Source organism: Notolabrus celidotus, chromosome 21 (genome assembly GCF_009762535.1).
Source record: "Notolabrus celidotus isolate fNotCel1 chromosome 21, fNotCel1.pri, whole genome shotgun sequence".
Lineage (NCBI taxonomy): Eukaryota > Metazoa > Chordata > Actinopteri > Labriformes > Labridae > Notolabrus > Notolabrus celidotus.
In genome coordinates, this window is record NC_048292.1 from 27,832,597 (window position 1) to 27,844,241 (window position 11,645).

Here is an 11,645-nt window from a genome sequence, read left to right on the forward strand (position 1 = left end):
AAAAGATTTGCATAATTGTCCCTATACATGTTTCACAACAATGACATGCTGGGGGGGATTTGGAAACATCCTTCTTAGGCAGAGCAGAGTAAGGTACGTCCTGTGTAGTCCCATCCCTATTCTTGATGGCGTTTTCTGACAAAATATCTCTGGTGGCAGAGGTGACATGCATTAAAAAATAACTCTATGGGCAAAGGAAATCGTACTCCTAATAGTGTCGATGCTTTTATTGGCTGTTTCAAGGCATTATTGTTGTTGTCAGTCAACCGTTTTTGGCTTATTGGAATATTGTCATTCCCTGTTGACTTTTGACCCTCCCTATACACATTTAGAAGAAAAACTAACTAACAAGTTTCTGTTTTGAAGCTTTCCGGAGTCTTCTAAAATAAATGTAAAAATCGAAATAAAGCTGCCCCTTAATCTTATGAAACAAAAATAATGTAAGCAGAGTTTCTAACTCCTAAAGGATTGAGGAGACTCACTGAACTCCCTGTAAACGGACGGTAAACTGTCTTTTCTATGATTTGAAATTGAACTGCCACCCATGTAACACCTGGCTTCCAACAATTACCAAAGAAATCCAGGGACAGATAACAGGATGATGTGATAGGCATATTTCCCAAGACTAAAGCTTTTAAAAATAGACTTAAAATCCTACATGAGCCACCCACTCTCTTTTTCTTCTTCCCCACCTTACCTTTCTTTTCTTTCTTTTCTTCTAAACAGCCCTTGTGCTTGTGCTTATTAGAAATCCTAACAGCTGTTCAAATTCACTGGAGATGTTAAATATTTAAGAGATGAATTATACATTAAATAAATTAGAATTTTTTTAATTATATAACAAAAAAACCCATCAGTTGGACATGGCTGAATTGTTAATTGATTTGAGGTTGTCACATTAAAATAGTTGCATTGTTGCTGATTAATAATCAGCAGAAAAGCCAGGAAATTGGGGGAGTAAATCAAATTATAATTACATATTTCTTACATCCAAACTATTCAATCCACGTACAGGAAAGTACAGGAAACGGAAACAACTCACGTCACTCTCTCCATCCGCAGTAATTGCAGGGTTTCTTGGGAGGCTTACAGGAAATACAGGGAGGTGTTACTTGTGCCTTGGTGGGTTTTAGGGTGTTAAATGTCCATTACGGGTGCACATCTGTTAGCTCAAAGCTGCGGCGATGACCACCAGCACTTACCAGCAGCGAGTGGTGGTAGACACACAGAGATGTTCATCAGAAACATAGTAATCGTTAAAAATGGAATGTATTCTTCTCATGCCTCCTACGGTAATTACATTTTTATGAGCACTTGTCTTTTCACTCCTGTGGCTGCAGAAATATACCTTTGGATCTCCAGTATATCACGGAATCCATGAAAGATTCCATGATATACTGGAGATCCAAAGGTATATTTCTGTGCACTCAATGAAAAGCCCTGTGTCATCTGCAAACATACGAAGTCTCTTTCAAAAGAGGACTTTCAACTACCTGAAGTAGAAGAGTATGATAATAATAATAATAATAATAATAATAATAATAATAATAATAATAATAATAATAATACTAACTTTATTTATATAGCGCTTTTCAAAACAAATTAAAAAGCACTTTACAAACAATTTTTAAAAAGCAGTAGGCAGTAATTAAGAACATATCATTATCCAGCAGTAGTACTGAATCCAGCATCAAAGCAATAAACCATCAAATCAATAAAAAGCAGGTCTAAAATAGTGAGTTTTTAAAAGTGACTTAAAGGTGACATATCATGCAAAATGGACTTCTTAATGGTTCTCTACCTGAAATATGTGTCCCTGGCATGTCTACAAACCCCCCGAGAATGAAAAGAATCCATTCTGCCCCTGTTCTGATTTCTCCACCTTTCTGTAAATGTGTGTGAAACGAGCCGTTTCAGACTTCAGTGTTTTTGTTACATAACAACAATATCCGGTCTGTCACGGAGTCAGAGCTCGGAGCTTGTTCAGCCCATAGACTGTATAAAATAATACTGAATCCCCCCTCCGTTTTTCATTACCTGCACACATGTGTTCTAACAAGGAGCTTAGGAGGGAGGCATGCTAGTTGTAGGCTGTCTTAATAAACACAAAGGTTGGTTTTACTCCCCACGTCTGCAGATTTGAAGATCTAGTGGATGATTTTTATTTATCATGGATAAGTGCTAGCGTTAGTTAGCATAGCTACATAGCTACATGTCGTAGCTGTAGCTGTGTACCAAGAAACACGTCGACATACTGACAAATAAAACAACAAGAAACACTAAATCTGTGACCAATCCTTCAGAAAGGTCCTGCTACAGGTGCCTCTCCGTCAGGATCAGATTCTGGATCAGATTCAGAGGGTTGAAGTAACGTGATCTCTGAGCAGCCGTGTATATTCAGCCAACATGTAAACAATAGATCAACGTGCTGGAGAGCCGAGGTACATCCACTTCCTGAGGTCAGAGGGAAAACAGAGTGTTCTGAGGAGGACTGAAGAAGAGGGTTTTTCAGGCATGCCAAAATCTGATTTCAAAGTGTTTTTTTGAGCATAAACTTTAAAGACATGTTTTGGGGACCTCTTAGACCAATATATATTGATGAAAAAAGTGTGATATGTCACCTTTAAAAGCTTCCTGGATCTCCTCCAAGCAGGTTGTTCCACATCCTCGGGTCCCGAACTGAAAATGCTCGATCACCTTTAGTTTTTTTGTTTGAGCGTGGAATAGTTAGTAATGACCTACCAGAGGATCTGAGGTTACATGAAGGCTCGTAGAGAGTCAGGAGGTCAGCAATGTCATCTGGAGCTGACCCCCTACAAGCTTTAAAAGTCAACACCATCGTTTTAAAGTCAATTTTAAAACGGACTGGGAGCCAGTGAAGCAAGTTTAAAATGGGTATGATGTGTTCTCTAGAAGGCAACATAAACCATGTGTACGCTTTGACAACAAAGCCCATTTATTTTTAGAGTTAATTTATGCATTTGAGTTCAATTTCAAATATATTAATATTATTTATACAGTGAACAATTTATATAAAAGTTTACAAAGTTACTTTTTGTTTATTTATGATGTTAGAATAATTTCTTCGGCATTTTGTAGTTGTGACCAGAACATGCTGAATGTTCTTCTGTGGTTCTCATTACGTTTACCTGGAGCTTGGTCATCCTAACCTCTGATTGGTTGGTTCTCTGACATGTGACTGAGTTACAAGGAAGTGTTAATGTGTTGCCCATAGACTGTATAATAAATGGACATAGTATCCGTGACATCACCTGTCTGTTGCTGAAGCCAATTGTCGGCGGGAGCCATATTGGAAATGCTGAACCTAATTTAAGTTCTGTCCAGCTATTGTAAGGTTAAGAGGCGGGCTTTGAACCTCCTCGCCAACAGCTACAGTGTTCCAGCCTGTCAGTAAAGTCAGCTCATAATCTTAATATCTTTGAAACTGCAGTGTTATGAAAAAATTCAACCCCTGTACAGTGTGTGCTGATTGTACCAGGCTGTAGGGGCGGCAGTAGCTCAGGCCATAGGGACTTGGCTTGGGAACCGAAGGGTTGCCGGTTCGAGTCCCAGTATGGAAGAAGTTTGGCAAGTGGACTGGTGGCTGGAGAGGTGCTGGTTCACTTGCCTGGGCACTGCCGAACCCCCAACTGCTCTGGGTGCGCTGGTTGATGGCAGTATCCTCACTCTGACATCTTTCCCTGTTCACTGCATGTCTGTGCATTAGTATGTATATACCAAAAAAAACTGTATGTGTAGCATGTCCAGAAAATGGCATGAGTGAAAAAATTGAATTTCCCCCTTGGGGATCAATAAAGTACCTTTCTTTTCTTTCTGCTGTAAAGATTGTCTTTTTTGGAATTGTTGTGTATGTGGTTTCCGGTACCTCTGGAGCCAGCCTCTAGTGGACACTTGAGGAACTGCAGTTTTTTTCTGCATTGGCTTCAATTCTCATGGACGGAGGTTGCAGCTTGGTTAAGCCGATCAAACCACCACATATCGAACCCTCACGTTACACAAGTCTTGGATCAGATGGTGACATTTATTTAGCAGTTGGAAAAGTCCATGTTGTGAATTAACATGCACCAATCAAAGTTCAGTAGACCTGATTCAATTCATGACAATCGCAGAGTTATTTAGTGATGAATCTGGAGTTTTGTGGCCACATCATGACTTTGCACTAAAGTAGGTAGATGCTGCTAGCCGGTCTGACAACAAATCTAATCAGGCAAAAAAGCAATCCAACTTAGTTTAATATTAATTTTCTTGTTATTTATTATTAACTCTTGGAGTGTTTTTTTTTCTCTTTCAGTCTCTTTGCTTTTAATTGTAATCTCAATGTCAGTGGAAATGAGGACATGCACCCAATTATTTCTCCAGATTAAATAAAGATAGAGTTAGTGAATGGATGAGTGACGTATATGTAGATAATTTTTACTCCTATCATTATCATAAGTCATTTAATTTTACCATGATAACAGTGTTTTATCTTGACCGCCCGTGATGTGTAGATGCAGAGGGAATCTTCGTGACACTGGCTTGCTTGCATAGTAATACGTTTATTACAAGAAAACAATACCAGTATCGAACAAGCACCGCGGAATGCTTGGGAGAACAGCTCTGCAAATCTGCTGACTCCCAGAATGCTGTTGACCAGCACCTTTTATAGGTCTTTGAGCCAATGACATAGCCTACTGCAAAGCCCAAACTTATCTTGATCTCTAGTTATCTACTATACCCTCCTGGGCTCTGCTAGCCTAATGGTTACAAAACTTGTCCATGCATGTCACTAAATTGGAAGGGGGTCTCAACCAAAATTCCTTGAATGTCTGGGGCAACATAGGTTTCTCTTTGACTTGTTTTACATCAGTTGCTTATTAACTATCAGATACTTCAACAGCAACCGTTAGCTAGCCAAACATTTAGTTCCGCCGAATGACTCTGAAATCACTGAAGGAGCTAAGGAGAAATAAGGCTGTCAGTAATTCCCTGTGGGCTTGTCACTACCAGTAACACCTTTCAGATTACTCATGTGTATTTGGTATTTTGGTGACATACAAATATTGTTCATAGTAGCTTTAAGATTGCAGAAAAAAATGAAACTCTGTGCTATGCTTGCAAGGATTTGTTTTTGTGAACCGTCTCTCAAACTCATAAGAGTTGCAGATCACGTGCTTCTAAAGTGTTGCTCTTCATCTTCCCCAGCACCTTAATTAGCTCTTCCTCAATTGTTTGTGACATGTTCCTCTGAAATAATGAGATAGGATTAATTATAAATGAAATATCGTCTACGCATTTATTATTTATTGTTGATGAAGCCCGCAGGGACGAAGCAGGGCCAGAGTTCGGCGATATAAAACTTTGTTTCAAGGTAAATAGGAAGACAGCTTTCCCATCCCTGGTGAAGGTTTATGGTGGGTCAATGCCAACACATCAAGGATGACGATGATGACGATGGTGATGATGATGATGGTGACGTACAAAGATGTGTATATGTATTTTAATTTTTTTTTAACCTGAAAAGGTTAAAGAGCAAAAATTGAGGTTTAGCTTATGGTGTGTGTTCAACATACATATGACCCTCCCAGACATCCCCATACACACCTCTTCCCCCCTTGTCCTCCCCATTCTGTGTAATTGAAAATGCAAGGCTATATTTGGACAGAGCTGATGTCACAAGTGGATTGAGAGATGAGCCTATAACTGTTGCAGTCAGTATGTGTGACAGTCTGACAAACCCTGGACGGCTCCAGTGACGGCTGGGATCTGCTGGCTGCATGCAAACACAAAGACAGTAAGTACTCTGTTTCTCTTAAGCTTTAAGGGCATTTATAGAGGTCTTATGTCTTACAAATGGAGTGCTCAAAGAATGTATGACTTTTAATAAAGGGACTTACTATGTGTTTTTTTGCAAGTTGGAAGCACATTGTGCTAAATTTCAACCTCTTGATGGGATTTTTTTTAATTTTAGTGATAATATGTCTTGTTGCATACATTTATTTAAAAACATGTGATTTTAATAAAATGTAAGAAGGCACCAAAATCCATCACAAATATTAATATTATATATTTTGCTCAGAAGTATGATGTACAGAAGCTTGAAAAAAGCACTACAGCGTGTGCATAAAAGGATAGAGTCACATTCATTTGTTACATTTAAGAGTCTTACCTGATAGAACAGCATTAGTGTGAATTCTTCTTTTATAAAGCTAGCACTGTAAGAAATATATAAAGGAAATATATAATTATACTTAATGTGTGTTGTTTTGACTGTATAGATTCATGTTGAGAGGAATACTAAACATTTGTTGAATTTTGTCTATGCATGAGAGGGGCGACTGTGGCTCAGTGGCAGAGTTAGCCGTCTCTCTATTGGAGGGTTGAGGGATTGATCCCCGCTGTCCAAAGTGTCCTTAGGCAAGACACTTAACCCCAAACTGTCCCCAATGGCTGAGCTAGCAATGTGTGAATGGGGTTAGTTAATACAGATTGGCGCTTTACCAAGCAGCCTCTGTCATCAGTGTATGAATGTGATGTGAATGGACGAATGTGACATGAAATTAAAAGGGCTTTTAGAGGTCAGAAGACTAGAGAAAGCATTATAGTCTATTTACCATTTACAATCTATTGAAAAAGTAAGGAAAACAAAAATCTGAAAAAAAAAAGTTTGTATTGCTAGATTTTAGGAATTGTACAAATAATGCAAAAAGGAAATTAAGATTATATTCTAATCATTTATAGGAATAATAATAATGATAATACATTTTATTTAAAGGTGCCTTTAAAAGCATGCAAGGTCACCTTACAATGCAGAGTTAAAAAAACAAATTAAATGAATAAAATCAACAAGACATGATACAGTGCAAATAATAAATAAATACAAAATAAAAATAAAATCAACAAGACATGATACAATGCAAATAATAAATAAATACAAAATAAAAATAAAATCAACAAGACATGATACAATGCAAATAGTAAATAAAAAAATAAAAAAATAACAAAATCAACATGGCATGAAACAGTGTTAATAGTTAATAGTATATATATTTAAATAAATAAAATAGACAGGATAAGTTACAGTCCAGTAACATTTATTGGATTCTTTAACAGTTTCTAAATTGTCAGCATTGATTTTTTATGACCCAGTTTATTAAATGTCTTTGTTTTTTTTTAACAGTTGGTCATACAACACAGACATTGAGAAAGAATTATGACCAAAGCCAAAGGATTCTTAGCTTACAATGTTAAAGGAGTTTTTGGATTCATTTGCACATAATGAGAAATGTTGTTCTCAGCTCTTTTCATAACTGATACACTACGATTCAGAATGAAATGTATGACATCAGAAATAACTGCACAGTGCTTCATATGTTGGTTGTTGAATAATTGTTGTAGAATCATTCAGCTGATGAACAGATTTTTAAAAATGAATGCTACCTCTCTGATGACTCATTATATACTGATAATCTTTTACCTTACATTTTACAGTCTCATTTGTTCACTTTTTTTTACACCATTGTATTGAACTGAATGAAAGTGAATTAAATTCTGACATGATGAATAAATGGTTTTCATGCACTAGTATAATTCTAGCTGTGTTCATTCTTGTTCAAAAATGTCAATTACTAACTCAAGGCTGAATCAAAATGTTGGATCATACAGTAGATCTGTAATATTAAAGAAACTCTTTGGTATGCACTGTGTTCATCCAGGTATTCACCCTACACTATGTATCACCTACGGCTGTCTGTGCTTCTCCTCGTTCTGCTTGTATTGCTGCGCTGTGTCACCACTGCCCCAAGCCACAGGTAAGTGTGTCTGTTTCTGTGCTATGACCTGTAAAGTTATCTATTTCATCTTAAGATTATGTGCCGACTTCAGTCAGTGGCAGCAGTCAGCAGACTTTATCTAAACTGATACAGTGATCATATCAGATATCTGAAACGACTCCAGTCTCAAGTGGCAGGAAACCAATATAGGAGTTTAACCTGCGGTCAGCACACAAGTAGCTGAATATCACAGAAATTGTGGGATAAGAGGAGCTGAAATGTTCTGAGTGAGGAGCAGCAGGGCCCTGATAACTCCTGAGGTGGAAGCCAATTGTGCCTATCTGTGGGGAAAGTGTTCCACTGTGCAACTCATTGGGCACTAAGTGGCCACTCTTTCTACTCCCTCTTAGAACCAGTAGATTTTGAAGAAGGTATCATTAACTAGTGTTTGGTCCTCTCCCCTCTGTGATTCAGGTACTTCAGTCCCAGCTCATCCAGCGAGCAGGAAAGTGCTTTTCCGGACAGTGATGGCTGGCTCGCTGCTGGGCTCATTTCCAACCCATTCCTTGACCTTGTAGGGACACGGCTGCAAAGAGGGCTCACAGCTATGAATGGGTAACTGGATTTGCAGAAAACAGCTTTATCGAATGAAAAACATCCGTCCATGAGTGTTATTGTGATGTCAGTGCATCCCTCAGTTTCTGTGCTTTCTCTTTTCCTGCCAGTCATCACCTAGAGAAGAGGAAGTGCAACACAGCCACCTGCGTCACCCAAAGGCTAGCAGACTTCCTGGTCCGCTCCAGTAACACTATTGGTACTGTCTATGCACCGACTAACGTAGGATCTGCCACCTACGGCAAGAGGGACCTGATGCAGCCTCCGAGATACCTGTCCCTCTAGTCCCAAGCTGGGAAGCTCCACCAACACTCCCTGCTCTGATGATATAATAACATCTTGTGTAACAATAATTATGAGATGGTGTTGGAAAAGATGACACAGAGGGAAACAATGAAGACCAGTATTTTCATTTTATACATTTAAAGAAACAGTGCCTTTAATTTGTCAATGTATGACTTTTTTTCTGGCTTTGTGTGTGCTGTGGATTTGTTAATGCTGCATTTATGGCACGTGAATAAAAATAAGTGAATGAAAATAGCAAATAAAACATAAAAGACAACAGATGTACAGTCATATGAAAGAAATGTCTGTGGATTTTTGATAATAAAAATATGTAAATATATTTACAAAAATCTTAATGTGTTTTAAGCAACATTATTCCTAATCAAGACAACTGCATGCAGAAGCTATGGGCTGGTAGCATTTTATAAGCTGCTGCGCCAACATGACATGTTTATTAAAACAATCAAATGTATTAAACTCCGTTAACCAGCTCCCAACTTGCTTCTCCATGTCTCACTCAAACTACAGCAGTTACTACATTAATTTAATGCTGACGTTTCTGTAGGCTAAAGAATGCATTACCACCTTAATGCTAATTTTCACAAGTCATTGTCTGAGAAAATGGAAGCCTTCATTGTAGTCAACACACTGTTAGCTTGAAATTACCAAATACAAACGTTATGTTTTTAATTTTTTTGCATCAAATCCAACACCAACTGTCATGTTTTCTTTCTGCAACGTTTTGGAAAATCTGGTTAGATATTTTAAATTTGATGCTATCATGTTGTCATAGCATTTAAGCTAGCTGTGTTTGGGATAGTAGCTGGAAACTGGATTTAAACCAGGAAGTCAGTGGTTCCAACCAATAAACAATTTGGGAATGACCCTCTTACCTCCCTCAATACAGCAAGCTGCCATTTTTTTAAATTCAGTGTTTAATCAGATTAAATACATTACATTCAGTGTGTTTATCTAGAGAGATTTTTGAGGTTTTAAGACAAGATAAGATAAGATAATACTTTATTGGTCCCAGGGGGGAAATTCTGTTGTTGCAGCAACACAGACACAAGCACAAATAGAGAAAAATAAATAGATACTTAAAGATAAAAATACAAATTTAAAGTACATACAAATGTTACACATTGTGTAAACAGTTATAATTACAGGCAGTAGGCAAATATTATTCCCTAGTGAGAGGTTGACATGGTGTGATTAGGTTCTGGTTATGACAGATAGTAAGCAATATGTTAAATAAATATATATATATATATACGTATATATATGGGTATACAATGTGACTGTATGAAGATAAAGAGAACAGTATGAAAGTACTATATAATAGTACCATGATCAGTTGCAATAACCATTAATAATAAAATATGTAATACAACAAAGTATAATAATAATAATAATAATAATAATAATAATAATAATAATAATAATAATAATTATATGATATAATGTAATATGCATTATAATATACCGTCAGCCAGAGAGTACAGGATGAGACAATGGAGTGTGACAGACAATGCAGGGATGGTATGAATCTGTCCAGAAGGAGGGGGTTGGGGGGGGGGCAGCAAGGTAACAGTCTGTGGTCTCCATCTCCCTTAAACAGTGTGGTGGCGGTGGACACAAAGGAGCACCTGAAGGGTTCAGTCTTGCTCCGTGGTGGGATGATGCGTTATTTAGTCATTGATTTTGTTCTATTTGAACAGACCTGTTTCGCTGGTCCCAGATTTTAAGATAAGCTCTCATTATCGCTGCTGTGGCAGTGGAACTAGAACATTTCAAATCTATTGCCTGTAAAAACTTGTAAAAAGACTTGTTCTCTCACAACTACAACATTTTCTAATTCAGTTTCATTTATAAGCAAGATACAAACTGACACTCTTATTTTATAGAAGATTTCATGTCATTATTTGACAGGCCATTATGCATGACAAATGTAAACAATTCACTTGATTACTTTTACTGCTACATCTATAATTAAAGTTACTGTTAAGAGCTTTCATTTTGGATCCATGTTGGTGACCTCTATGTACAATGCGTTAGTCCCTAATGTTTTGCCAATCCTGTCCTGTACATGCATGAGTAGTACTCTTTAAGCAAATGTTCTTGCTAATGGTCTTGTTTACAGTTGTAGGTCAGATAGAGGCATCAGTAGTCTTTTTATTCTGTTTTAATATTGGGTAAAAACTCTACTTTTAGAGTTCTATTGATTTAGATTTTAGCGATAAGTCTCTGTTGCAAAATTGTTATTTTTAATGACTTCAGTCTCAATGATTACATTTTCAAAAAGTGTAGTTAAAGAAAAGTTCATGTTAATGTTTACAGATACTTCAGTGAAATTACCCAACTTAAATATGCAACAAACATGCATACATGTTGCTGCCTCTCTTGGCCAGGTCACCCTTGTGAAAGAGGTCTTGATCTCAATGGGTCTTGTATCTGGTTAAATAAAGGTTAACTAAAATAAACATGCGCACATTATGTCCTTTTATCTAATTAAAAGTTATCCTTAAAGCTCCTGCAAGGAACCTTTAGGTAAGGTTGATTTTGGCGCCCCCTGTGGACAAAATACCAGGCTTTATCGCTGATGGTCTCGTCCAGTACATGTGTATGTCAAGTGTTCACCTTGAAAATCTGACTCTTTGACTCAGACTGTAAAACAGGATGTTTTGGTAGGATAGTGTTACCACTTCCTGTGACACCTACCACCCTGGCAGCTACTACAGGCATCAAAATGAACCATAAAGGAATAATCCAGCTTCTTCCTGGTGGCTTTATTTGTTTTTTTAAGTCATGTTGGGGCATCAGTTTGAATTTCATTCTGTCTGTTTCATAAGAAGCTCAAAACTCCTCACTGGAGCTTTAACAAATGGTGCAATTAACATGATCAGTTTAACTCATTGTTGTTCCAAAATCTCAAGGAAGGGATACCTCTACATATTTCAAAATTACTGGTTATGT

At 37.4% G+C, this 11,645-nt stretch overlaps 1 protein-coding gene across 1 annotated transcript; it reads left to right on the forward strand.

The window, feature by feature from the left end:
- The first annotated feature begins 5,027 nt into the window (after positions 1–5,027).
- Positions 5,028–9,002, forward strand: LOC117805084 (calcitonin gene-related peptide 2). The gene is made up of 4 exons (XM_034673666.1): positions 5,028–5,794; positions 7,716–7,811; positions 8,247–8,387; positions 8,498–9,002. Exons 1-4 carry the CDS (start codon positions 5,778–5,780, stop codon positions 8,670–8,672), a joined length of 429 nt encoding a protein of 142 aa, XP_034529557.1. The 5' UTR covers positions 5,028–5,777; the 3' UTR covers positions 8,673–9,002.
- The last annotated feature ends 2,643 nt before the right edge of the window (positions 9,003–11,645 follow it).